The following is a 27,843-nucleotide window of genomic DNA, read 5'->3' as shown; positions in this document are numbered from 1 at the left end:
CAAAAATTACCTACATGATATGGATATGGCTAGTGATAGTATAGCAAGTAAGTACTAGTTGTGCTATAAAATGCTATATTATGTGCTATATTCACTAGAAAAAGCCAAATGTTACATTAGAAGTTAATGATTTTAGGATTGAATATGTAGATTGACTTCAATACTTGGGAATATTGATCGATAAGTCATTACGCTGGAGCAAACATATCAATGAAAATAGGGAGAAAATGATGAAGAGAAAAATATTAGCTGGCGTGTCGTGGGGGTTACATCCTAAACATTTGAGACAATTATACATTGCATTAATCTGCAGTCGAATTGATTAAGGCTGTTTTGTTTTTGATAATGCAGCTGACACACATTTACTGAAGTTGGATAGAGTACAAAATGCCGCATTGCGTGTTATTCGTAGTTTTATTAGAACTACACCAATAGGTACATGTAATGGGATGTGAACTATCCATTAGTCCACTTTATTTACCTACGTCGTCGATGAGGCCTAAGATCGGACAAGTTTACCTAGAAGCGTAAAGGTACGGTTGTGCCTGCTCGACTTGGCAGGGGGCACTACCGTGCCCCCAGATTGATCAGTCTAATTTTGTACTGGATTAGTTTTTTAAACTAATTTTTCTTTTAAAGATGTTAAATAGGTAGAACTATGCGATTATGTACGAAAACTCGAATGTGGAAATTGGTGAAGTATTAAAATATGTCTATATGTTATAAAGACAATAAAAACTCTGCATGCCCGCGGACCACTTTAGTGGTGGCAGGTTTTTTTTACTGATTTGGACCATTCTTTAACAAAATCTAAAACTAAGTAATTTTCGCTGTGCAGTGAACAAAACAAAAAAAAATTTTATTCAAGAAGTGAATTAATGTAATTTTGAATTTTTCTACATTAACAACTGCCCCACTTGATTTCCCCTAGGCGAATTGGCGAATTCCTAAGTCTTATGTGAAAACACTGGTTGTCACTGTGTGACAGGCATAGATAATAAATACACTATTATCGGGAGTGACGTGTATGAGTTGTATCTACCTACTAAAATTATTTTAAATCATTTTTTTTTACTTTTGTGAATATTTTGTTAAATAAATTGGAGAGCATTAAATCGTCAATATTGAAAATATCAATGTAACTGAGTTAGTTCAATTTGAAAGTACGTCACCGTACAGTGTACCTTTATCTTGACCCAGATTTCAACAGGTGTTGTTCGAAAAGAAATGAATTTACGCGTAACATATTTTTTGATATTTCCTGCTTAACAGATGTTTCAATGATAATGTTTGTTGAGAAAACATAGCCAAGTATTGCAAATATCGTGATGAACTGGATAAATAAATATTTTGCGGGGACATTTTGACATTACTTATGACTACAGTATTTTGTTGACGATGTGGTTTAATTAATCACTAATAAGTGATAGTTCTATCTACAATGGGCCTGCTTATATCGAAAATTTGGAGCTTGTTCGGGAACGAGGGTAAGAAATCTTTTAGATATTATCTAATTGTTCATTTAGATCATGTCGTTGATGTCGTAACATTCCAAGATATAGAGCTCAAAACACCATAGCCTTTAGACATGTAATAATCCTTAACGATAGTTTTATGTTTAGAGGGTTAATATATAGAAGAATTGAAAGGTCAAAGTGTACCACACTGGCCAAACATAGAATGGCAAACTTTCATACATTTTGAAAAACATCTTAAAAAACTCTTAGGCATGCTGGTTTCATGCCCATTTGGACTTTGGAATCTTCATAGCTTCAGTTTTAAGTTAACGTTTTTAATTGTCACTATAGGGTCGTGGACTGTTTTATGAAAAGTCTCTCAGCCTATTGTTTACATAACGAAAATGCTGCTAAAAATATTTTCCTGCAGAAATTACTCCATTTTTATGTTAATGAATTGAAAAATATTTGTCACTAGCTTATTCTCGCGACTTCGTCCGTGTGGACTACACAAATTTCAAACTCATATTTCATTCCCTTAGGGGTTGAATTTTCAAAAATCCTTTCTTAGCGGATGCCTACGTCACAATAGCTATCTGCATGCCAAATTTCAGCCCGATCCGTCCAGTAGTTTGAGCTGTACGTTGATAGATCAGTCAGTCACCTTTTCCTTATATATATTTAGATCATATTTCCTCAGAACACAAGCTGGTACTGGTGGGACTAGATAATGCCGGTAAAACCACAATATTGTACCAATTGCTACTTGGTGAAGCTGTTCACACACGGCCGACCATTGGCTCCAACGTTGAGGAGGTTGTGTGGAGGAACCTCCGCTTCGTCATGTGGGACCTTGGCGGCCAACAGAGCCTGAGATCTGCGTGGAACACTTACTACACTAACAGTGAAGTAAATGTCTTATTTCATTATCTACTAGCGACCAACCATAGCTGCCCTCTGTGGCTATATCATCATCATCATGATCAACTCATCGCCGGCTCACTGCAGAGCACGGGTCTCCTCTCAGAGTGAGAAGGGTTTGGCCATGTGCGGATTGGTAGACTTCCCACACCTTTGAGAACATTATGGAGAACTCTCAGGCATGCAGGTTTCCTCATGATGTTTTCCTTCACCGTTAAAGCAAGTGATATTTAATTACTTACACTTACTGTGGCACTTACAATGACACCTTTTGTAGGTGTCATGATGTCATGTCACGATCACAATCACCTCTGATTGGTTGAAGCTCGCTCACTATTGGCTACAATGCATTGTTGCCACAGGGATACCTTAAATTCAGCCAATCAGAATAATCGCGATTGTAACAATGATTGAAGTTTTCCGTACTAATTTTGACAGCTACATAGTATATAGTTTCTGTTGGGAATAAATAGCTCTTCCAAAATACACAAAGATACACTTGCACATATTATAAGACTAGCTTATGCTCGCGACTTCGTCTGTGTGGACTCCACAAATTTCAAACCCCTATTTCACCCTCTTAGGGGTTGAATTTTCAAAAACTCTTCCTTGCAGATGCCAAATTCATAATAGCTATCTGTATACCAAATTTCAGCCTGATCCGTCCAGTAGTTTGAGCTGTGCGTTGATAGATCAGTCAGTCAGTCGATCAACTTTTCCTTTTATATATTTAGATAAATATGGATAAAGTTCTAGGTTTTATTTGATACTAGCTGATGCTTGCTACTTCGCCGGGTAGATTTAGTTTGTGATATGTTGATATGTCCTTCCCCTGGGTACAAGCTTTCTCTGTTCCAAATTTTGTCAAATTTTGTTGAATGGATGGGCCCTGAAAAGCTAGCAGACAGACTGACACACTTTCGCATTTATAATAATAGTATGCTGTCTATATATATGTCAAAATAAAAATTTTAATTTTTGTCTGTTTTCATGTTCCAGTTTGTCATTATGGTGATAGACTCCACGGATCGACAGAGGCTGGGCATCAGTCGGGAAGAGCTTCACCGGATGCTGACCCACGAGGAGCTGAGCAGGGCGTGCCTCCTTGTCTTCGCTAACAAACAGGTCTCTATCTTGCGCTCGAAAATAGTTAGATCTGGGATTCTCTGTACCTACTAGCCCGGAGTTAGCTATTTGACAACCGCGTCCTCAGGGAGGACGTAAAGCTGTTTCAGAATCCACAGGTGTGATGTAATCACAAATTCGCGGTTTCCAGATTTTTCCCCTAATGTCTGCCGTAAGACCTACCTACCTGCCAAATTTCATGATTCCAGGTCAACGGGACCCTGTAGGTTACTTTTAATATGGGTAACCTTTAAGTCAAAAGCGTGCTCCATCGTAGGCTGCATCATCACTTGCCAGCAGATCCGAGTGCAGCCAAAAACCATCTTTATTTATTAACAGTTGTTGTTCTCATGACAGGATGTGAAGGGGTCGATGACAGCTGCCGAGATATCGCAACAACTCGACTTGACGTCCATCAAGCAACACCCGTGGCACATCCAGGCTTGCTGCGCGCTCACCGGCGAAGGGTCGGCAGTATTTCTATCTTCTATATCATCGTCATTAATCATGATCAACTCATCGCCTCTCACTACAGAGCACGAGTCTCCTCTCAGAGTGGGACCTGGCCAAGTGCGGATTTACAGAGAACTTTCCGGCGCGCAGGTTTCCTCACGATGATTTTCTTCACATAACTTCGAAAAGTGCCCGCGATCGAACTTTCGATCGCTGATTTTTTAAAAAAGAATATTAGCCAAGTTTATCATGCTGACTAATATTCCCCTTTCCCCTCCAATTAAGCGTGAAGCTTGTGTTCGGAGTAGGTACGACAATAGTGCAACGGGTGGGGGGTTTGAACCGGTGACCTTTCGGTTTTCAGTCAGCTCGTTTAACCGTTGAACTATCGAGAGATTAGGAGGCGGACGTCCTAACCACTCGTTTATTACAGCTTAATCCATACTAATATTTTAAATGCGAAAGTGTGTCTGTCTGTTTGTCTGCTAGCTTTTCACGGCCTATCTGTTCAACCGATTTGGACGAAATTTGGTATAAAGATAGCGTCAACCCCGGGGAAGGGCATAGGCTACTTTTTGTCCCGGAAAATCAACGACTTTTTAAAAATCCAAATCCACAAATCCACGCGGACCAAGTGGCAGGCATCATCTAGTCTTCTATATTCTTAAATAACAACTCTTTGGAGAGTGCGCTGGTTTTTCCGTTTATTTTTTCTATTCCATGTTTTTCAGATTGCATTTGGGTCTGGAATGGATCGCCAGTCGGATAAAGAAGAAATGACACTGAAGAGAACAGATCACTATATTGACCTTTTTATCTATCATTGACGGAGTATATTTTCATACACAATCTAAAAATTATGTACACGCGTGGCCAAAAGTATTGAACACCCGCTAGTATAACCACAGATACTGAAACACTTTTAACTATTTATATTTTAATATTTTAATTTGTGACATTTAATCTCTTCGTTTAAATAATATACTTTAGTTTTCCTTAGCTGACTTAAAAGATGAACAAAGCGCAGAAAAATGCGACGAGGCCTTCTGGAGATCATGAGTTCGCGGTACAGTTCTTGCAATTCACGAAGGCGAGTAGACTTTACTTGTGGTTACGTCGGATACACGGGCATTGCGTAAGTGTGCGTGCATGTCGGACCAATCAGTCGCGAGCAAGCGCTCGCTAACTCACACGTTTACTGTACCTTGCTTATACCGATACGACTTAAACACAAGCATGAGACACTCGCCTTCGTGATATGCAAGAAGTATAACAAGGTCGTGTCGGCCGCGTACAGTGCGTCTCTTACGCATTTCACCGAGAAGCTACTTGTTAACCTTTCAAGTAAACTAAGGAAAAGTAAAGTATACCTACATGTGTACAATAATACCATTTTATTTATTATATTGAAATTTTATAATAATAGTCTTGGACTGTAGTAATAAAACGATGCGATTTTTGTATAGTTGTAGTTTATGGGGCTAGATTAGTCAATAATTTAAATTAAAAAATCCAGACTTTTATTGATATAATTTGGCCCAGATATATTATATATTCTTTAGCATATTCAATTGTGTTGTTCTTGATATTTATAGACACTTTCGTCCCATTTGTCATAGCCTTGGTTTTTGTGTGTTCATAATCAATCCTACTATCTACTATCGGACTTTCTACATCCATAAACTACTTAGTATTGTACAAAAAGTCACATCATTTTATTACTACAGTCCAAGACACTATTATCAATTATATTATTGATTGAATGAATTTATTGCGGATTCGATTTTGTTGGATATCTATAATTTTGACATAATATCTTACCGTTTTTATAAAATCGTAGTTGTTATTTATTCAATAATATTTAGGTGAATATTAGTAAGAGTTTTGTTATTAACATGTCCAATTTTTATTATATTTTTAAATAATAATACATTTTATGGGAAAAGTAACTTTTAACGATAATTGTTTACAAGGTATCATATGTTTCATTTTATTGTTAACTAGAATATCAAGCCCGAACTATGCGTGAGTGTATCCTATGATAGCAGCACTGCTTGAAACAGCGATTTTGACATCGATGTCAACATCCATACAGCAACAACACACTAGTCTTGTTTTGTTCGTTTGCATTTTTAGTGCATGCGCGTGCCATTTTCTTGAAAGTCACTTGTCGTTTATTTGCCAGAGATAAGGACGCACGCGCAAAACTTATTTTATTGATTGCGCATGTCAAAAAAGGTAAAAGAACACGGCTTCCACTTAATATATAGAGTGTGTCTTTAGATAAAGTGCAACCCCGAAACTAGGAGAAACTAGACCATAAATTATCCGGATACACTGTAGTATACTCCGTACAAAATGACTTCTTATGCACCATTTTAACTATGGGTCAACTATCATGTCAAAAGTACGGTTCACTTTTAAAATAAGGACTACAGTCGAATTTTTAATTAAACAACATTTTTTGACGTTTTAGTGCTACCAGATTTTTATGCAAAATAAATAGTGCGGGGAGCGAAAGAATCACCAACTGAGTTGGTACAGTAGCTACGGGTAACTTTGGAAAGGTGTCTAACATTGTGAGTCGATGGTTCAATGAAATTAATGATATAAAAATTACGAAAAAACTCAATCACCTCTGTAAATTGTTTAATAACATCTAAGCTCACCTAATTACTCAAGAAAATATAATTATATCTACGTAAATCATATCCGAAAACCCTTTTTTAAACCAATCCTACCTACCTCTAGGTACTTATTTTATTTTAGTAATTATTTACTAGTTTTATAATGCTTCCTTTTTACTCTGCTTGTGTGAGCTTAAGTTAAAATAGAGAACCGGGAACTGGTTCATTGACTCATTCACATGACACAACTGAACCACATACATCACTATTATCTTAAATATGGTATCAATATTTTACGATTTGACATTAGCTTATGTCAAAACGTGTTTTTTAATTAAAAATCCGAGTATAAAATCGTACTTTTGACATAAGATTTGACACATATACAGTTAAAATGCCGCGTGAGAAGTTATTTTTTACGCATTATAGCAGCTTTGTGATGGCTCTGCTAAGAAAACTTGAACTTAACTTTTAAGGCCTATGGCGACTTGAATTTATTATGTGCAAATTTTTGACGATGCGGTGTAAGGATGCACGTGCGAATGCTTGTTTTAATTCTATTACTTTTACTTATTGACATATTCTCGACAACTGGAATGTTTCTTATAATTAAGCGAACCTTACTACAGACATAACGCGTCACTGAGTAGGTCCCTGTGTCACTGAGTAAACCCCGTCCCCACTTCTCATTGGTCGGGCCCGGATTTTAATCGGATGTTCCATTGGCAGAACATTTTATATGAAGCTAGTGACGTCACCCTTCCGCACTGCTCCAGTCTCCTACTCCTACCTACTCAGTTATGCGCTTTACCTGTAGTTGGTATTTTTAGTATTTTAAAATTCAGTCTATTTAATATGCGGCATTTCAGTATGTGACTTGAATATTTCAATATGCATAATATCTTAATTTATTAATCGTCACATTTTTAATTAAATTATAAAGCGTTTCAAATGTGAAAACCATTAATTTAACGTTGTTGCTCAATATTTCAGATACGATCTATTCATTTATTCATTTGCTTTCATCTACATTGGATGGTGGATGCTTAGGGCTACATAACTTAAAGCTGCATATACATGAGGCCCTTTCAGGGCAGGGTCTAAATTTAGTCCGCCTTCTAATCGGAGGACGGCGGGGGTTCGATCACGGGCACTGGCACCTTTATCTTTTCTGAGTTATGTGCGTTTTAAGTAATCAAATATCACTTGCTCTAACGGTGAAGGAAAACATCGTGAGGAAACCTGCATGCCTGAGAGTTCTCCATAATGTTCTCAAAGGTGTGTGAAGTCTACCAATCCGCATTTGGCCAGCGTGGTAGACTATGGCCAAAACCCTTCTCTCTGAGAGGAGACCCGTGCTCTGTGGTGAGCCGGCGATGGGTTGATCATGATGATGTATGCACTGTACACACACACACATACAAACACATAAATATATCAATCGAAAATATTAGTTTCTGGTCGAGTTAAGCAGCAATGTTGCCGATGATATTCACATTTGAAGCGCACATTATGTTATCGCCTTTCGCTTCACTAGTGCTCAGTACCTTTGGCCGCTACAACACAGCCTTATTCTTATTTTAACTCTATGTTTGTTGCACGATAACATGAGACCTGACCTGGTGACGTCACTAAATTGCGCTAAAAAGCGATCACGCACTCATCCGATCCGAATCCGTGAAAATACGGATATAAAAAATAACTACGTCATATGTTATAACTTATAAGCTACCATACAAATAGTTCTATGACTGCTTCGGGTCGGGACGTCTTTTCACGGACTCGGATCGGTTGAGTGCGTAACCGCCGTAAGGCCAATGGCGTAGATTCTCTGATGTCTTTCTTTAAACTAAATTAAGAGTAACTGTATCTTCAACTTTTAAATTGATAGAAATGTACCGAAAATGAATTTTAAATCAACAACTTAAATTTTAGTGTTACTCTTGCTCAAGACTGGCGTCTAAAGTCACGGGGTTTGACGGTTCTAAATTAAAATAAGTTTCTGATCTTTTTTGGGTTCCGTACCTCAAAAGGAAACCTCGTAGGATCACTTCGTTGTCTGTCAAGAAAACTGATAGTGTACTTCCCGTTGACCTAGAATCATGAAATTTGCCAGGTAGGTAGATGTTATAGCACACGTAGGAAAACCTGGAAAACTGAATTTGTGGTCACGTCAAAAAAATTAAAATATGTTCATGAACAAATTATTAGTACTTTAAACTTTCAAAGTAAGATTAATATACCAAGTGGGGTATCATATGAAAGGGATTTACCTGTATATTCAAAAAAAAAAAATTATTTATTTTTATGCATTGATTCATTGTGCAAAATGTCTAAAATAATACCAGAGTACGAAACCCGCGGTGCGCGAGTCTGACTCTCACTTGGCTGGTTCTTTTTACATTGGCTGTGACATTTTTTAGAAGAAGATGGGGATACTCTAAAGACTAAAATATTTGTCATAAAATGTGTTTTTGGTCAAATAACAAAATTGATAAGAATATAGTGCTCAAAAAGCAAGGAATAATTAAATTTCGGCTAATCACAGCAATTTAGATTTTACCATCAGGGCGTAGTCTCTTTTTATTGTGCTATTTAATTGTATAAGTCCCGCAAATTGCAATTGCGGTGGAACCATGTCTCATTAACATCGAAATGACGTCATTTTGAAGTCATTTGACATATATTTAAGTAAAAATATACCATCAGCTCGAAACTTCAGTCTAGTGCTGGCGGCCACGCGCATTAGCAATTTGCCGGACTTATATTACGTATTGTGAAATTCTATTCCAAATGGGTGACTGTTTTAATGTAATAAAACTATGTTCTAGTAATTTTTATCAATAATTTTATTTTCAACTACACAGTTAATTCTCGAACAAAAAGTGTACAGCATAATTATTAATAAAATTAGTACAATAATCTCGGTGACTTTTTTTTTACAAATTCTAAATTAAAAGTGATCATACAAAACTAATCTTAATTATATTACATTTTTAATTCGGTATATTATGAGATTTTATTTATTTAGTATAGGTACATAGTCTGGGGGAAATCTTGAATCGCATACACCAATAAATATTTTCGTTATGAGTCTAAACATTTTTCATCGCAAATTATAGTTGTCGCGTGAGAACTCATTTTGTATGGACAAAATGACAAAACAATATTAAACTATACGTATAAACCTTCCTCTTGAACAATTCTAATTCAATTCTTTTGGTGAAAACCGCATTTAAATCCGTTGCGTAGTTTGTAAGATCTAAGCGTGCATAAGGACAGACGGCGGGAAGCGACTTTGTTTTATACTATGTATAGATATAATGTAAAGGGTGTAAACAGAATGCTAGCGAAAACGAAGACAGGTGACAGTACTGATGATTGCTGATATGATACCACAGAAAAAGGGCGAAAAAAATATTAAAAAATATCCTATATTTTGTAACAGTAAATAACATCTGACTGACTCTAGAGGTCAACGAACGTTTCGTAAGTAGGCAACTCTGAGTCAATGCTGCATCGTAGTTAAGAGTATTGACCCCAGTTTTGCACTGCGGATTTGAAAATACTAAATCACTAAAACTGCAAAGCGAGGCAAATGGTTATTGATATTGGATTGTGTTTAGATAGTATAACAATAACGCTAAGTTTTTGCTAGCGTTCTAGTTACATAATCATAAGGAATACTGCTTATATGCAAACGAGTTTTATCATATTATCATGTTTAGTTCTTGCAGTTCACGAAGACGAGTGAACTTTACTTGTGGTTACGTCGTTTACACGGGCATTGCGTAAGTGTGCGTGCATGTCGGACCAATCAGTCGCAAGCAAGCGCTCGCAAACGCACACATTTAGTGTGCCTTACTTATCTATTATATATTCTGTGCTTATACATGGAGCCAGTCGTCTTCGTGAAATACAAAACTATAAGTACTTTTTAAGATTTCCCCATATTGTTATAAATAAATAGAACACACATATATTATAATATTAGTAAAATTAATTTACAACAGCGGATTATCACAAAAAGTCAACTTATAAATATAATTTAGTTCATTTATAGTTAGGTACAAAATGATTAGGTACTTAAATAGATTTTTTTCATTGTGGTTTTTAGGTGAAAATACTAAAATATAAAAAATGCGCTGTATATTATGTAATATCGCAAGGCAGAATTCTTTTACATATAATTTTATATCCGAAGTACATTTTTACATAAACAAGAAAATGTTAGGTACCATTACCTACATAGATAGATATTTTGCTTCACTTTCTAGTAATTAATAGAATCTGCTTAAAAATAATCACAAAATACAATAGCTAATTCTGTCGTACACAATGGCACCGATTCCGTTGTCTTTCTCTATACTAAATTTAGAGTAGTTGCATCCTTTTCTTTTTAACAATGCTAAAAAGGGACAGAATTAGACCTGACGTTTTATTTAGCTTTGAATTATATACTCGAGAATTAGCCATAATGTCACATAAATTAAATAAATTAAGGCTAATAAAGTATATTATAATAATTTATTACACAACCAAAATTTATTACTTGAAACGAATTGTACACGTAAGGCTGGGCACAAGCGAGCCACGGACCACAACCACCGTTGGCTGCCGCATTATTGAAACAGCGAGGGCAGCGCGCGACAACCACTAGTATTCGAAAGCCGCTACATTTTATAACTCTCTCTCTGCTGTACAGACGCACGATGGATTCCGATACGGAAAGTAAGAAAGTTACGCTGAAGACGTAGGGGCCTCCTCATTTGCGTACGGCTTTTTTAAATTCCATGATAGGCTTGGGCTTAGCAACAATCATGCTTAACAAAGCAATGATGAGGTCTATAGGTTTTAGCGCGCTTGCCTAGAAGATGCCCATCCACATTTGCTTTGCAGGATTTTAGGTGGCAGGGATACACGGACGGGAAGGGCATTCCATACCTTAGCGGTTCGTATCAGAATCGTTAACGTTTCATCGGATGCTGTGGAGAGTGTCGGCGTCTTTGTGGTCTGTAGCGGCTTCAAGTGACGCTTCACGCGTGTAGCGTGTGACCGCCTGCGCTACCGATCATACAGGTCCGGTGAGTCCCTACAAATTGTATAAAAAAAGCGCGTGAATTTTTTGTCGCTGGCCACCGGTGGCTGTGGTCGGTGGCTCGTTTGCGCCGAGCCTAAAGGCAAGGGCAGTACGCACCACGCTGTGGTTAACATTACTAGCAGACCTGCCCCGGCTTCGCACGGGTAGCTTTTCTTATCCTTTCGTATATGCGTATGCAAATTTCAAGTTTCTGAACTCTGTTGATATATATTTCTTATACTTGAAAGTTCGGGATTGTTCGTGCGTGTTCGCATGAGTCAAATTTGTACGAAAACGCATCCAAAATGCGGTCGGCCTTACAGTTTTTTATTTTGATCAAAATGTAATCGTGAATGTACCTATAGATTTAAGTTTTAAACAAAACCATGCGTTCGGCGCGTACTGCTAGAAATTCAACCACTTAAATAACTACGAAATAAACTTGAATAAAATGCTGAAATTCAATCGAGGGTGCAGTGATTAGGGTAAGAAAAATTTAGAAAAGTCAAAAGTGTAGTTTGATTTTATCTATACTTATAATTAGGTATTTTTATTACATACTAACAAATGCCCGCGATTTTAGTAGGAACCTATATAAAGTACTTCAACCAAAAAATGTTCTAGAATTTCATATTTTCATCCCCCTTGTAATAAGGCTAAGGGACAAATCTAGTCGAAAAAGGGGTGATTTTTTCTGTAGAATTTTATTCTTTATGTAGTAGAGATAGAGGTCAATATGCTATGTTTTAGAAAACTTCTTCGAGCACCATAGAGGATGTTTCTTGACGTGCTATATTCCTTGTTCGTTAAAACAGCGAATATTCAATTGTTACAAGTAAATGTTCGGGCTTATCAGCACCTTCAGCCACAAATCATGAACAATTTCACTTTTTGAAAGAATCAGGAAAAAATCAAATTATTAAAATAAATGTCTTTGGATTCAACACGGTTAAAGTATCTAAACATTGTTCTGAAAAAACTTTATAGCACTGCGTGACATAAACCCGCAGTATAAGTGACTTAATTGCCCATTTTTACAGTCCAAAAATATATTATAACCGTCGCTATCGGACGCTAACGCACGTGTAGTCCGCAACAGTCGAGATGGCAATCGGGGAGGGAACGCCCCGCACACCCGCATAGCCCCCGCGCTAACCCGGTGTGGGCGAGCGCGGATGACATTCGGGTGTGCGGGGCACCCCCCGCCTCATACCCCGATTGCCATCTCGACCTGCCGTAGACTATACTCGAGACAGATCGAGAGAAACCTTTTTCACGGAGTAAAAATGAACTGTTTGAGAGGGCTTTATTCGTAGTGCGCTCCTAACAAACGTAGTTTGGCTCTCATTTGAATACTAACCAATCAAACGCAATGAAACTTTGTAGATACGTCCTAGGAACTAATATCTATATTAATAACTAATAATATTATGTCTGTGGTTTTCCAGATTTCCATTAAAATATTCAGTTTCAAAGTTACACGGTCTTAAGAATTTACATACCTACCTACAAATCTTTAAACCAGTGTAATTTTAAAAACTTACAAACCACAGACATACCTACATAGATACTAGTTAGATATTAGTTAGCATCGAGTTTGATTGGTTAATATTCAAATGAGAAACAAACTACGTTTGTATGGAGTGGGTGGTGGAGAGTTCTCTGTGAAGTCACGGATAAGCGTTGCGCAGATTTAAGTCACACGAACTATAATATACGACACTAATTTCTTGAGTAAGTCTGTCTAATATTGCACGGTGTAACGTCTGAGCGTAGCGAGGAGTGAACTCACGCCGTGCAATAATTGAGTAGTTAAGTAAGTCACGTGTATCGTAATGTAGGTACTAATAATGTACATACACACAGTTTTGTGTGCAAAGGCTCTAAATACATCTATTACATATTATTATAGTCACATATAGTATTGAGTATAATTTAGTTTTTCTTAGTTTGCTTAAAAGGTAAACACATTTCTATGTACTATGTAAAATTGTTCTACCGAAATGATTCACCTGGGCATAAGCCCAACGCGCTTCAAGCAAAAGAAGCGCCGGAACAAACTGTCATGTGTGGCACAACCCGAAAAAGAGTCCCAGCTCAGCATTATGCTGTAAGTGCGAGCGAGAGGTCTGATAAAAATCATTTAGGACCCAGTTCGCGTGTTTGTAATGGCCCCACTATAGTACTATATAGTATAGTAGTATAAACTGTCAACGCAACAACGTGACCCCCCCCCCCCCCGGGATCGCGAGCCCCTGGTTGACAAAAGATGGCTTATATGCCGAAGCCCTTTAGAGTTAGGATTTGTACGTCTATCTTATTCTACTAGAGATTCTTTTCTTTCTTTTCTGAGATTCAAAGTAGATTTCCGGTATTGATTAATATCGTAATTTGGTCCTGAGGTAGATTCATCTAAATAATTATACTGTTTCATATTAATTAAACCATTTCACCTTCGCAGGCATAATGTAGTATTGTACTCATATTAATATACTAAAATTGTAAATCGCATACAAAATTTTAAACTTAGTAATTCTTTTTCGAGTTTTATGTTAGAGCGAATGATTAATGTTACATTTTATCACACTATAAAGCGTGAAATAAACTACAGAACACGGCTTCAGAGATATTTTTCGGACGTCCGATCGCTCAATGTTACGTCCGCAACTTACGTCCATAGTCCACGTCGATAGTTCAGTATACTATATACAGTACTGAGTACGCGGCAGAAAATAATGTACATCGACTTTTAGAAGGAGATAGCGGATTTGTAGAGCATTGTCTCTGTCGCTGAAACCGACAAAACGTCGTATAGGTATGAGTGACAGAGACATGCCTCTACAAAGCCGAAATGTCATTCTAAAGGCCGATGTACATTACTTTCTGCCGCGTACTGTAATATATAGCTGCTCGATTGTGGGAAAACTGCATCAATCATTATTACAATCGCAATCGTTGTGATTGGCCGAATTTATGATATTCTTGTTGCAATATATTGTAGCCAATAGTAAGCGAACATCAACCAATCAGAGATGATTGCGATCCTGACATTAAAGCTGTCATTCTACCGCAATCGATAGGTCGATTTCGTAAAATCTGCATCAATCATTATTACAATTTCAATTGTTGTGATTGGCTGAATTTGTAAGATTCTGGTCGCAACAATGCATTGTAGCCAATAGTGAGCGAGCGACAATCAGAGGTGATTGCAATCGTGACATTGTAGCTAACATTCTACCGCAATAGAGCAGCGTGTCCCTAATACCGATAAGTGACGGCTATCGGCCGTGTCCGCTGATTTGTTTCCGCCTTAATACCACCTACGCATTCTTCATGCGAGGTAACGTGAACCAACACCTCAACGTTAAGTTATACAGTTCTTGCAATTCACGAAGACGAGTGAACTTTACTTGTGATTACGACGTTTACATGGGCATTGCGTAAGTGTGCGTGCATGTCGGACCAATCAGTCGCGAGCAAGCGCTCGCAAACGCACACATTTAGTGTACCTTACTTATACCGATACGACTTAAACACAAGCATGAGCTCGTCTTCTACAAAACTTATAAAGCATAGCACGTCGGCGCATTCACATGCGGCGTAGCAAAACGATTATGAGAAATTTTCCTATCACACTCTGCAACGCTTCTCACACAAGCGTAGTTTGAGTTTCATTTGAATATTGTCTAAAAAAATCACTAAGTTTGATTAGTTAGTATTCAAATGAGAACCAAACTTCGCTTGTATGGAGCTCGCTACGAATAAACTTATCTTTACGAGTGTAATTAAGCCTTTGATGCAAAGCTAATCACGGCGCAACCTTTCCTGCATCTAGCCATATCATATGGCTCGTGTAAATCACTAACCATAATTATTATAAATGAGAAAGCATGTTTGTTGGTTTATTGGTTTGTAGTTTGTTGGTTTGTCCTTCAATCACGCCGCAACGAAGCAACGGATTAGCGTGATTTTTCGCATGTATATAGTTAAAGACCTGTAGAGTAACGTAGGCTATTTTTTATCCCGGAAAATCAAAGAGTAGAACTCTCGGCATTTTAAAAACCTTAATCCACGCGGACGAAGTCACGGGCATCATCTAGTTGTTATAGTACGCGACAGGTTGAGATGGCAATTGGGGTATGAGGCGGGGGGACACCCCGAACACCCGCACGTCACCCGCGCTTGCCCGCACCGGGTTAGCGCGGGGGCTGCGCAGTTGTGCGGGGCGTTCCCTCCCTGATTGCCATCTTGACCTGTCGCGTACTAGGTATAGGTCTTTTAGCGAAGTTTGAAGCTGAAGTGTGGTTCCTATTTAAATATGAAAGGGCAGGTCGAAACAATGTCAGGTCTAAGCGCGCACTAATTTTAAAGCTTCATGAGCCTTATAGCGATTAAATCGCATATAAAATGTTTTGTGGAAAACCAGTAAATCCAGTTATAGTCCGCGCTAATTAAATAGTCGTTCTTGAAGTTAACCGCAAGACACGTCGCAATAGCATTTTTTAGGTGTCAATGGAGCGCGGGACGCGAGGCAGCGGCACACACCCCGCGTTCGCCATCTGCATTAGTGTGAGTGCTACATTTGTACACAGTACACCAGCGCGTGGTACAATACCTGCGCTAGCTCTCACTTGTATCGTAGATCAGACGCGACTATTTAACTGCCAGGAACCATACTAGCCAAGCGTTTAGGACTAATTAGGTACTAATGACGTTCGCGTATATCGCACAATGCTAATCTCCTTTAACTAAAAAGCCGTTCACTCCAAACAAATAGTTTAAGAGTTGTTGCCAAAAATGGGATTTTAGAAAAACTGATTATTGATGAAAACTTGATTGGGTGAGTAATTTTCGCGCCATTATAAAAACAAATCTGCGCAGGTACATCGGCGTACATACGACCAAACTAAAATAAAATCCTACTTTTTGGCTGTAACTTAGAGACTATTTTTGGTAGTGAACGGCTTTTGGTTAAAGGACGGCGGAGCGGGTGAGACGACGCGGTCCACTAAAATGGTAAACCATCGAGTATACATACATACAAATTGCCTACATTTATCCTAACAGTCTTCAAAACCGAATCCTATAGGTCTTCACCTCGAGGGGAGCCAGTTCGATATCTTCCAAACTGGTGAGCGTCTTGTAGTGCTTGAGGCCCGTCAAGCTGACGGCCGTTATGTTGGTGACGTGTAGGCCGTTGAACGCGGTCTTTGGTGAGAAGCGAGTGTAGGAATGCTGCGAGGATTCGCCCACGAAGCAGCTCGTGCCGGGCCGGTGCAGCACTAAGAAAGCTTCGCGACTCGGGAACTGTTCCAGAGCTTCGTCAGTGATAGTGCGTAAATTGAGCAAGTGGATATCCGGTGGGAAGTTGTGGAGGAAAGTCTGCTGCGATTTGACCGCAATCTCCCCGGCCTCACTCGTGTCTACCAGGTAAACGTTCATGGGATAGTTGAGTGATCTGCTGAGGTAGTCGGCAGTTCGCGACGGCAGCTCGTAGTTGGTCGAGACTTGCTCCGGGATGAAGTGCCGCTCGTTGAAGCTGGAGCCGTGTTCGCTCGTGTCTCTCTTGTCTCGCGCTCCAGGCTCAGGCGCTACGGGTTCGATCAGCAACCAGTTTTGGAATATGGTAGGCTTGTTGTCGACCACGCCTTCCCCTACGCCACGGTGGTCGTCGTACAACGTTCGTCGGTCCAACATAACCTCCAAACGGCCAGGTTCGAATGCCGAAGCGCCTTGCGCGTGGTTCGTTATGAACGTCAGTCGCGTCTCCTCGTCTTGAAGCCAAGCCATCGTCGTGATAGGATAGTAGTTACCCTCTATTCCTAGTTTATTCACTTTCACTCTCTTCTGATACTGGAAACCGTTTTGGTCGGTATAAAATTCTGGAACCTCCCCGTTTTGTATATTCGTCTGGATTCGCATGAACAATTCCGTTTCTCTGTTCTTCGGCGGATTCTCGAAGTCGACTATGTTATCGATCTGTACTCCGTGTTCGAGAGGAGAATTTTTGACGGTGTAGATCCTGACCGTGTGGACTAGAAACGGGAGGTACATAGTGGTGATCTCGGTGGAGACGGGCCCCGCAACGATGACTATATTGTCGTCCATATGTTGCGTGAAATCCTGCCCGTTTCCATTCATGTAGTTGTTGAGGATGTCTTTTCTTTCGGGATCGTCGTAGTCCGGCATGAACAAGTAGGCCCCCGAGTGTCGTTGCGCGCTTCGGTACGCTCCGAACTGTACTTCGACCACGCTTCTACGCCGTGTATTTTTTCTTTTCACCTGTCTCAGAAGTCCAGTATTCCTGTCGATCAGGAGTTTCAATACCGAGTTCTCCAACTGGATGTCGCCGGGCTTCATCTTCTTGATAGGAAAGTGTTCTGTTTTGTCGGAGTCTGTTTTTCCGCCGCAATTGTTGCAGTAGACCGTGCAATGGTGCGAGGCGTTCGTGTGTTCCTCCAGATTGAACGTCACCGTGCTCAGAGCGGGGAGGGTAGCGACGAATGTGATGTCGAAATTGACATCGCTCAAAACGTATTTTCCGTTTTCTTGGATGTCTATATTGGGCGTGATCTGGTAGGGCATGTACTCCCGCTTGCGCGTGTCGTATATTCTGATATTGGTCGCGTTGGACCTCAGGGTTATGACGTCCGTCCGTTCTTCGGCGAGAGAGTTGAACAAGATCACTTTCTTTTTGTCGACGAGGGATACTTGCAGTTGCCGCGGTTGTTTCCCGTAGGTTTCCCACTCCATTTGACTTTGGAGAATGTTCTGCGAAGCGTGCGCTTGGTCTGGTAGCATAAGAGTGGCGAGTGCGGTTTCCTGGAGACGAATGCAGTGATAGATGCTCGTGATGAGCTTAGTCCCGTAGTCGCTCATCACACTCGCTTTAGACGTCCCGGTTATGGCGTCGTGGTGTTGGAAGAGGCCTAAATTCCTGCGAGCATTTATCAGATGCTCGTAGAATTTTTCTAGCCTTTTATCGGAAGGAATCAACTGCCGGTTATTAGATTGCTTGATGTTATTGGAGACTAGCGTGAATATGATCTCGGCCGTTCTGAGTTGGTGCTCGAATTGTCGCGCGAGAATTTTGATGTAAGGACGGGTTGTGTAGTAGCCCGACCAATAAGCGGGTTTGCCTTCACTAAAAATGTCGGAATACACAAAGAAATCTCCCTTTAACGTCGGTATGTTGGTATGCCTCTGTTTCATCGCATTGAAGTAGTCGAGGGGGGTGCCGAATGACACGTCAGCGTTGAAGAGTTCTCTGTGATTGTTGATGTACGTGAACATTTTCATGTAGTTGGTGTACTGCGCGTCGAACTCGATGCCGTATTCGTAGCGGAAGTCGTCTCCGAGCGGGACGAGGATGACGTTGTGGGGAGTGAGGGAACCGATGCGGTCGTACTGCTCGAGCAAAGTTTTCGACTTGATCGGAAGGTTCTGGTCGGTAATCTCCTCGTATTTAGCGGTGTACTCGGAGTATTCGCCAGGGATTTTCCTGAAATCGAACCCCGTGCAGACGGAAGGATGCGGTCCGCAGGTGGATTTGATGGAGTAGATATCGAAGGGCATGTTGTGGACGACCATGGACGGCTTGTGTTTGGCCCAGCTGGTGATCCAGTAGAACTCTTCGATTTGTCGCTGAGCTAGCCACTGCTTCCACGCGTAATGGATCCTTTGGATGATGGTGCCTTCGAGACCACTCTGCTCTAGCAGATACGGTACTGTGGGACCGTGACCGAAGGGATCGATGGACCACCCAGTCTTAGGAGCTATGCCTAGGTTCGTTTTCACCCAGTTATGGCCTGAAACGAAAGATAAATGTGTAATACAGTTTGAGATTTTGTAAAGGAAAACTTCTTTAAGTGGGACTAAGATTTTTTTTGAAGTAATGTTCCATCATTTAAGATGACATACAACTAGGACTGGTGTTTTGAGGTCGCTTTCTTTTACAGAGGTGAAAGTGACAAATAGTTAATGCCATAGATTAAAGTTAAAAAAGGGGTATTGTTAACTTACTATAGTTTTTGCATTTCACGAAGACGAGTGGCTCATGCTTGTGTTTAAGTTGTATCGGCACAAGTAAGGTACACTAAACGTGTGAGTTTGCGAGCGCTTGCTCGCGACTGATTGGTCCGACATGCACGCACATACGCAATGCCCATGCAAACGACGTAACCACAAGTAAAGTTCACTCGCCTTCGTGAATTATACTATACATGATAATATAATAAACTCGTTAGCATATAAGGAGTATTCCTTATGGTTATTGAAAATTAGTCTTGTGTAATCAAGTTTACGATAAGATAAGATAAGAAAGTTACGTAAGATAGACGTTGGGGTCCCAAGGTGCTGGAATGGCGACCTAACACCGGAAGACGCGGTGTTGGAAGGCCCCCCACTAGGTGGACGGACGACATCAGACGAGTTGCATTGAGCCGCTGGATGGCGGCGGCGCAAGACCGTGGTGTGTGGAAGTCCCTACAAGAGACCTATGTCCAGCAGTGGATATCTATCGGTTGATGATGATGATGAATCAAGTTTCGTTATACGCACCTTCAATAAACTGATCGACGAGAGCGTAGATGTGCGTGCAGGCTTCATCCGGCATGACCCACCCGCCGGCCGTTATCTCGAGCCTCCCTTCTTTGATCAACTTCTTGAGGGCCTGAAAACCATTCAACATCATCATTAGTTTCGTAGATCACCCCTACATACAAACACAAACTAACCACCTCTTTAGAATATTAGTCATCATGGTCAACCCATCGCTGGCTCACCACAGAGCACGACCCGTTCTCTGTAGTGAGCCGGCGTGGTAAATGATTATTTATTTATTTACTAGCTGATGCCCGCGACTTCATCCGCGTGGAATTATGTTTCTTAAAAATCCCGTGGGAACTCTTTGATTTTCCGGGATAAAAAGCCTATATGTCACTCTGCATGAGTATAGATAAATACATGGCTTTATCTATACTCATGCAAAAAATCACGCCAATCCGCTGCACCGTTGCGATGTGATGGAAGGACAAACCAACAAACCAATAAACAAACACACTTTCGCATTTATAATAAGGGTACTGATTGGGACGTGATTTTTGCATGAGTATTGATAAAGACCTGGAGAGTGACAGGTTACTTTTTATCCCGGAAAATCAAAGAGTTCCCACGGGATTTTTAAAAAACCTAATTCCACGCGTATGAAGTCGCGGGCATCAGCTAGTTTATAATAAGGGTACTGATTTAATTTACCTTTTGTTTGACGGGATGCGTGCGCTCCCACCACGCGTTGAGGAAAGATATCTCCGTCCAGATGAAGGTCATGTTGGGATGCTGGTTCAGCTTCTGCACGATGTTGTTGATAATGTTCTTGGTCTTCAGCTCGAAGTACTGTTCGAAGGTCTTCAACCAGCCGGGGTCGTTATGCGAGTGCGGGACAACGATCACCTGAAAGTTTCGACTATATATCTCCACGGGCAGCTGTGACAGACTAGTGGTTAGGACGTCCGCTTACTAATCGGAGGTCAGGGGTTCGATCCCGGGCACGCATCCTCTAACTTTACGGAGTTATGTATTTAACGGTGAAGGATAACATCGTGAGGAAACCTGCATTCAAAGGTGTGTGAAGTCTACCAATCCGCACATGGCCAGCGTGGTAGACTATGGCCAAAACCCTTTTCACTCTGAGAGGAGACCCGTGCTCTGTAGTGAGCCGGCGATGGGTCGATCATGATGATGATGATGATCTACAGATTGCACTTGTCCGTCGGTTCGTCTGTCACAGTCTTATAACTTCTGAACTACTGAACGTAATTACTTCATATTTAAACATAATATTTAAACTGATAGCTGTCTAAGTCAAATTTATAATTTTTAAATTGTCTCTGGTCTGGTCTGGTGGAAGGCTACGGCCGTGGCTAGTTACCACCCTAACGGCAAAGCCGTGTCGCCAAGCAATTTAGCGTTCCTGTATGATCATGTAATCACTTACCACCAAGTGGAATGTCTACGCTGACCTTGAGGCGCGGTCGTCTGGAGTCGTCCTTGAGCTTCTCGTAGCGTGCCTCGGTGCACTAGTCTGACTCGCACTTGGCCGGTTTTTAGACTACATCGACTGACCTTGAGGCGCGGTCGTCTGGAGTCGTCCTTGAGCTTCTCGTAGCGTGCCTCGGTGCACTAGTCTGACTCGCACTTGGCCGGTTTTTAGACTACATCGACTGACCTTGAGGCGCGGTTGTCTGGAGTCGTCCTTGAGCTTCTCGTAGCGTGCCTCGGTGCACTAGTCTGACTCGCACTTGGCCGGTTTTTAGACTACATCGACTGACCTTGAGGCGCGGTCGTCTGGAGTCGTCCTTGAGCTTCTCGTAGCGTGCCTCGGTGCACTAGTCTGACTCGCACTTGGCCGGTTTTTAGACTACATCGACTGACCTTGAGGCGCGGTTGTCTGGAGTCGTCCTTGAGCTTCTCGTAGCGTGCCTCGGTGCACTAGTCTGACTCGCACTTGGCCGGTTTTTAGACTACATCGACTGACCTTGAGGCGCGGTCGTCTGGAGTCGTCCTTGAGCTTCTCGTAGCGTGCCTCGGTGCACTAGTCTGACTCGCACTTGGCCGGTTTTTAGACTACATCGACTGACCTTGAGGCGCGGTTGTCTGGAGTCGTCCTTGAGCTTCTCGTAGCGTGCCTCGGTGCACTAGTCTGACTCGCACTTGGCCGGTTTTTAGACTACATCGACTGACCTTGAGGCGCGGTCGTCTGGAGTCGTCCTTGAGCTTCTCGTAGCGTGCCTCGGTGCACTAGTCTGACTCGCACTTGGCCGGTTTTTAGACTACATCGACTGACCTTGAGGCGCGGTCGTCTGGAGTCGTCCTTGAGCTTCTCGTAGCGTGCCTCGGTGCACTAGTCTGACTCGCACTTGGCCGGTTTTTAGACTACATCGACTGACCTTGAGGCGCGGTTGTCTGGAGTCGTCCTTGAGCTTCTCGTAGCGTGCCTCGGTGCACTAGTCTGACTCGCACTTGGCCGGTTTTTAGACTACATCGACTGACCTTGAGGCGCGGTCGTCTGGAATCGTTCTTGAGCTTCTCGTAGCGATCTTCGAATGATTTGTCCCAGAACTCTTTCGTCCGCAACCAGCTCGGCTGTAAACGAATAAATGATTAACTACTGTCATCAACATCATCATCATCAACCGATAGATGTCCACAGCTGGACATAGGTCTCTTGTAGGGACTTCCACACGGTCTTGCGCCGGCTGAATCCAGCGGCTCCCTGCGTCTGATATCGTACGTCCACCTTGTGGGGGGTCTTCCAACGCTGCGTCTTCCGGTGCGAGGTCGCCATTCCAGCACCTTGGGACACCAACGTCTATCAGTTTTACGAACTATGTGCCCTGCCCATTGCCACTTCAGCTTCGCAAACCGTTGAGCTATTAACTACTGTAAATAAATAACTATTTTACTATTATAACATTGAATAAATCCTGCAACAAAAGCTGTGATAGCCTAGTGGTTAGGACGTCCGCCTCCTAATTGGAGGTTCCGATCCCGGGCACGCACCTATGACTTTTCGGAGTTATGTGCATTTTAAGTAATAAAAATATCACTTGCTTTAACGGTGACGGAAAACTTCGTGAGGAAACCTGCATGCCTGAAAGTTCTCCATAATGTTTTCAAAGGTGTGGGACATCTGCCAATCCGCACTTGGCCAGCGTAGTAGACTATGGCCTAACTTCTCACTCTGAGAGGAGTAGACCCTCAGTGCTCAGTAGTGGGCCGGTAATTACACAGATACACACACTGAGGGGTGGCTCGTGGTAGGTATAGTAGGTAACTGGTCGAGACGGCAATCGGGGTAGGTATGAGTGTAGCGCTGGGGATGTGCGGATGTGTGGGGGGTTCCCTCCCCGATTGCCATTTGTATAACACACAAATATCTATCTTGGAAGCTATAATATATCCTAAATACGAACTCCCGCGAAAATCCCGCGCGAACTCCTTGATTTTCCGGGATAAAAAGAAGCCTATATGTTAATCCAGGGTATAATCTATCTCCATTCCAAATTTCATCCATATCCGTTCAGCCGATTTATTTCTTTACTTGTGCTATAAGACCTACCTACCTGCCAAACTTCATATTTCTAGGTCAACGGGATGTACCCTATAGGTTTTCTTGTTAGACACGACGGACAGACAGACAGACAACAAAGTGATCCTATAAGAGTTCCTTTTGAGGTACAGAACTCTAAAAACTTAATAGTTTATTTATAGATTTAAGTTTTAACTCTTCAAAATATACAAAAAAAAGTCTAATAAACGAAGCATTACAATCTGTATTTTTTTAATTTTTTAATTTAAAATCCTAAATTTTTACAATATTAAAATGTAGGTACCTATAAGTCCATTTACCAGAACCATTTCTCATTAGCATCGAAATATGCCGTCAAAATGACGTCATTTGACGTATATTAATATACCGTCATCTCGAAACTTCAATCTAGTGCTGATGTTCCTTAAATGGCGGCCACGCGTATTAGAAAGCGGGAATTATAGTACCTACATAGTACGTACAAGCGAGATTTTACAAGTATCTTCTAAATATATACGGTGACTGACTGACTGACCTATCAACGCACAGCTCAAACTACTGGACGGAACGGGCTGGGCATGCAGATAGCTAATATGACGTAGGCTTCCGCTAAAAAAGGATTTTTGAAAATTCAACTCCTAAGGGGGTGAAATAGGGATTTGAAATTTGTGTAGTCCACGCGGACGAAATCGAGAGCATAAGCTAGTATTCTTTAAAAAAAACGCGGAAAATGTCGTTTCTAAATTCAGTAGCTTGAACTATTGGGTAATAACTATAATATATAATAAATAACTTGCATGGGCCGTAGCCAGGAATTCATTTCGGGGGGTTTAATTAGAGTCTTAACCATTTTAGGAGAAAATAATCTAGATTTTTAATATCCGATATTAATAATGCTGTGCAATAGTTAACTATCTACCTTCATACATACCTACTGAAAGCTTAAGAAAGAATTTAAAAGCCACATGACATTACATTCTTGTACCCTCCCAGCATGGTGGCAATACGATAATATATTGAACACGGATCATATTAATTTTATCTTTTTTAAGTTTCATCATCATCATGATCAACCCATCGCCGGCCCACTACAGAGCACCTCTCAGAGTGAGAAGGGGTTTAGACATAGTCACGCTGGCCAAGTGCGGATTGGCAGACTTCACACACCTTTGAGAACATTATGGAGAACTCTCAGGCATGCAGTTTCCTCCGATGTTTTCCGTGATATTTTAATTACTTAAAAATGCACATAACTCCGAAAAGTTAGCAGTGCGTGCCCGAGTTCGAACCCCCGACCTCCGATTGGAAGGCAGACGTGCTAACCATTAGGCTACCACAGCTTTTTTTTAATTTTTTTTAAAGTTTATTTTTATTTTTACTAACTTTTTAAAAAGTGAATATTTCATTTTCCTTCATTGATATAAACCAATAATGCATTGAATCATGCACAGATGTCGCTAATTACTATCTTGACGTCGAGGAAGTAGATATTTTAGTTTTAATTTATGACCACGTTGTTGTATTCACTTAAAATCCCAGTATTCAAAATAGTATTCATAATATGCGTATTCATAATAAGCAGAAGCGACATAAAATGTTCTTTTGGTAAATGAAAATAATATTTTAAACATAAAAACGTAACAAATTTCTAAATCGCGCTATGACAGTTTTTTCTATTTTGTAATATATATAGAGGTATTCACATGATACTTTCGGGAGTCCGTGCCTACATCGTAAGGTAGTCTTGCGGAAGCTGCTTAAAGTTCCGTGTATGACGGTCCACTCTGTGGTGACCAATTTTAATGGAATGACGAGCCAGATCAGCTGCTGGTCTCGCCACCCCCACGTATGTAGGCGCTTTGACACCCCGGTATACCCAATATTGCTATTCGTTGCCAAACCAATAGTAATATTGGGTAAACTGTTTGTTGGATTAGAATGTAATTTTTTTATCACCACTGTAAACACTGAACTATATCTATACTAATAAATAAAATTGAAGTGTAATATCGAAATAACTACCTCATATTAAGCTCATGGTTATTTGAACTGTACTATTACTGAATCACATTTTTTTTTTAATTTTTATCTCTCTGTCTGTTTGAACGAGCTAATCTTCGAAATGGCTGAACCTTTTTTGACAGGACTTTCACAGACAAGTAGAGAATTAACCGGGGAGTAACAAAGGCTACTTTTTAACCGACTTTAAAAAATGGAGGAGTCCTGTTTTTTACCTATGTAAACCGAAATCTCCAAAATTTCTGAACCGATTTGAGTAATTTTTTTAATCGATAAAGAAACTTTGCGACAATTGTCCTACTAAAAGTTGGATTCTAACTCCTGAATCGTGATGCTGCAGGGAACCTGACCACCAAAACTGATGGGATATAGAAACTGTCGGTTATAAATTGATATTGGAGGTACCTACTACTAAGTAAAGACTTTTTGAATCGCTTTATGTCAGGCCCGGACTGTAATGTACTATTATTTTTAAAAAAATGTCGTGTACGCCTTGTGACGTCATTAATCGCCCTCCGTACAGCGTGAAGTTAATAATTAAGCAATCCATACTAATATTATAAATGCGAAAGTGTGTGTGTCTGTCTGTCTGTCTGCTAGCTTTTCACGGCCCAACCGTTCAACCGATTTTGATGAAATTTGGTACAGAGTTAGCTTATATCCCGGGGACGGACATAGGCATACTTTTTATCCCGGAAAATCAAAGAGTTCCCACGGAATTTTTAAAAAACCTAATTCCACGCGAACGAAGTCGCGGGCGTCAGCTAGTTGTGTTATAAAAAAAGGTTTTTTTTTTTTTTTAATTATCGGTCAAGTGCTCCCAGAAGATATTATATTGGATAGGAGATTCAACAAGTTCAACCGGCCTTAACCGGCTATACCGGCCCTGTCTCTTTCCAATAATCCAGCGACGGACTAATTAGGCTCGTTGGAGGCAAGGGGTGGCATTACTAAATGAAACTCGGATCCATGCAGTCAAAATCGAAACCGTTTCAAGTTCTCGCGTCTCAATTATGCAGCTGGGCAAGTGATTAATTGATTATACAAGTGAGTTCCTACTATTGCACATCAATGACTTGTAGCCTTAGTTTAGACTTGTGTGAGCTTAGTCACGATACAACGGTAGCAAATATCCTTTGTACCTGATAGAAACGGAACAGGATGTCAGGAGAAAGTTGGCCCTCCTAACTAGTTCTGCGACTTGCGGAAGCTCAAATTGAATTGTATTGCTGTCAGAAGAGGTGTAACAAGTTGCACTGCAGTTGACACATGGAACTTGAGTAGTTAGGGGTTAGTCCGAATAGTTGGAGGTGCGTACCCGGGGATCGAACCCCCGATCTCCGACTAGAAGGCGGACGTCCTAACCTATCACAGCTTTTTTGTCCCCGAATATCTGTTCTAATTTACAAGTACTAAGTTTTGATTACACCCGAATCGACAGACACGATAGACAGGCAGACAGACAGACAACGAAGTGATTCTATAAGGGTTCCTAATTTCCTTTTAAGAAAACCTACGGAGCCCTAAAAAGCATTATTTGATGACCTTCTTGGCGCTGTGGTATAAGCGCTGTTGTCTTATTAGTGGGAGGTCCCGGGTGCACTTCCCAGCAGGGGTTTGGAATTTTATAAAACACCTGAAAGTCAAAGGAGGGGTAAATGGTCTTGGTGTCGATGTCCGCGCCGTTCTCTCGAATCACTGGGCATTGCTCGACGTGCTCCTGTGGGCAAAAAAAGAAGCCTTTAAAAGGAATGACACCTATATTATTTTAGATCTATTATTTTATAAAATACCTAGTTTAGAGATTATGGACAGTAGAATTTGTAACAATCTAAATCTAAATATATAAAAGGAAAAGGTGACTGACTGACTGACTGACTGATCTATCAACACACAGCTCAAACTACTGGACCGATCGGGCTGAAATTTGGCATGCAGATAGCCATTATGATATAAGCATCCGCTAAGAAAGAATTTTTGAAAATATCGAAAATAGAGATTTGAAATTTGTGTAGTCCACGCGGACGAAGTCGCGAGCATAAGCTAGTACTATATAAAAGGAAAAGGTGACTG

At 40.8% G+C, this 27,843-nt stretch overlaps 2 protein-coding genes across 4 annotated transcripts in view; one reads left to right on the top strand and one right to left on the bottom strand.

Annotated features, from left to right (window-relative positions):
• Positions 1-1,019: 1,019 nt before the first annotated feature.
• Positions 1,020-9,506, top strand: Arl5 (ADP-ribosylation factor-like 5). Its single transcript, XM_034983305.2, has 5 exons — positions 1,020-1,487; positions 2,158-2,366; positions 3,378-3,503; positions 3,861-3,970; positions 4,688-9,506. Exons 1-5 carry the CDS (start codon positions 1,442-1,444, stop codon positions 4,734-4,736), a joined length of 540 nt encoding a protein of 179 aa, XP_034839196.1. The 5' UTR covers positions 1,020-1,441; the 3' UTR covers positions 4,737-9,506.
• The window catches only part of alpha-Man-IIb (alpha-Mannosidase class II b), a 71,142-nt gene continuing 52,717 nt past the window's right edge, over positions 9,419-27,843 (bottom strand). For all 3 annotated transcript variants that reach the window (XM_034983301.2, XM_034983302.2, XM_069508964.1), the window contains exons 4-8: positions 27,407-27,490; positions 22,713-22,805; positions 20,919-21,113; positions 20,223-20,334; positions 9,419-19,471 (exon numbers count right to left, since the gene is read on the bottom strand). In XM_034983301.2, the coding sequence (XP_034839192.1) occupies positions 16,734-19,471; positions 20,223-20,334; positions 20,919-21,113; positions 22,713-22,805; positions 27,407-27,490 (3,222 nt within the window). In that variant the 3' untranslated portion in view covers positions 9,419-16,733. The remainder of the gene's footprint in view (positions 19,472-20,222; positions 20,335-20,918; positions 21,114-22,712; positions 22,806-27,406; positions 27,491-27,843) is intronic.

Source organism: Maniola hyperantus, chromosome Z (assembly GCF_902806685.2).
Source record: "Maniola hyperantus chromosome Z, iAphHyp1.2, whole genome shotgun sequence".
Classification (NCBI taxonomy): domain Eukaryota; kingdom Metazoa; phylum Arthropoda; class Insecta; order Lepidoptera; family Nymphalidae; genus Maniola; species Maniola hyperantus.
Note: the sequence above shows the minus strand (reverse complement) of the source record. Positions and strands in the feature narration are given on the sequence as shown.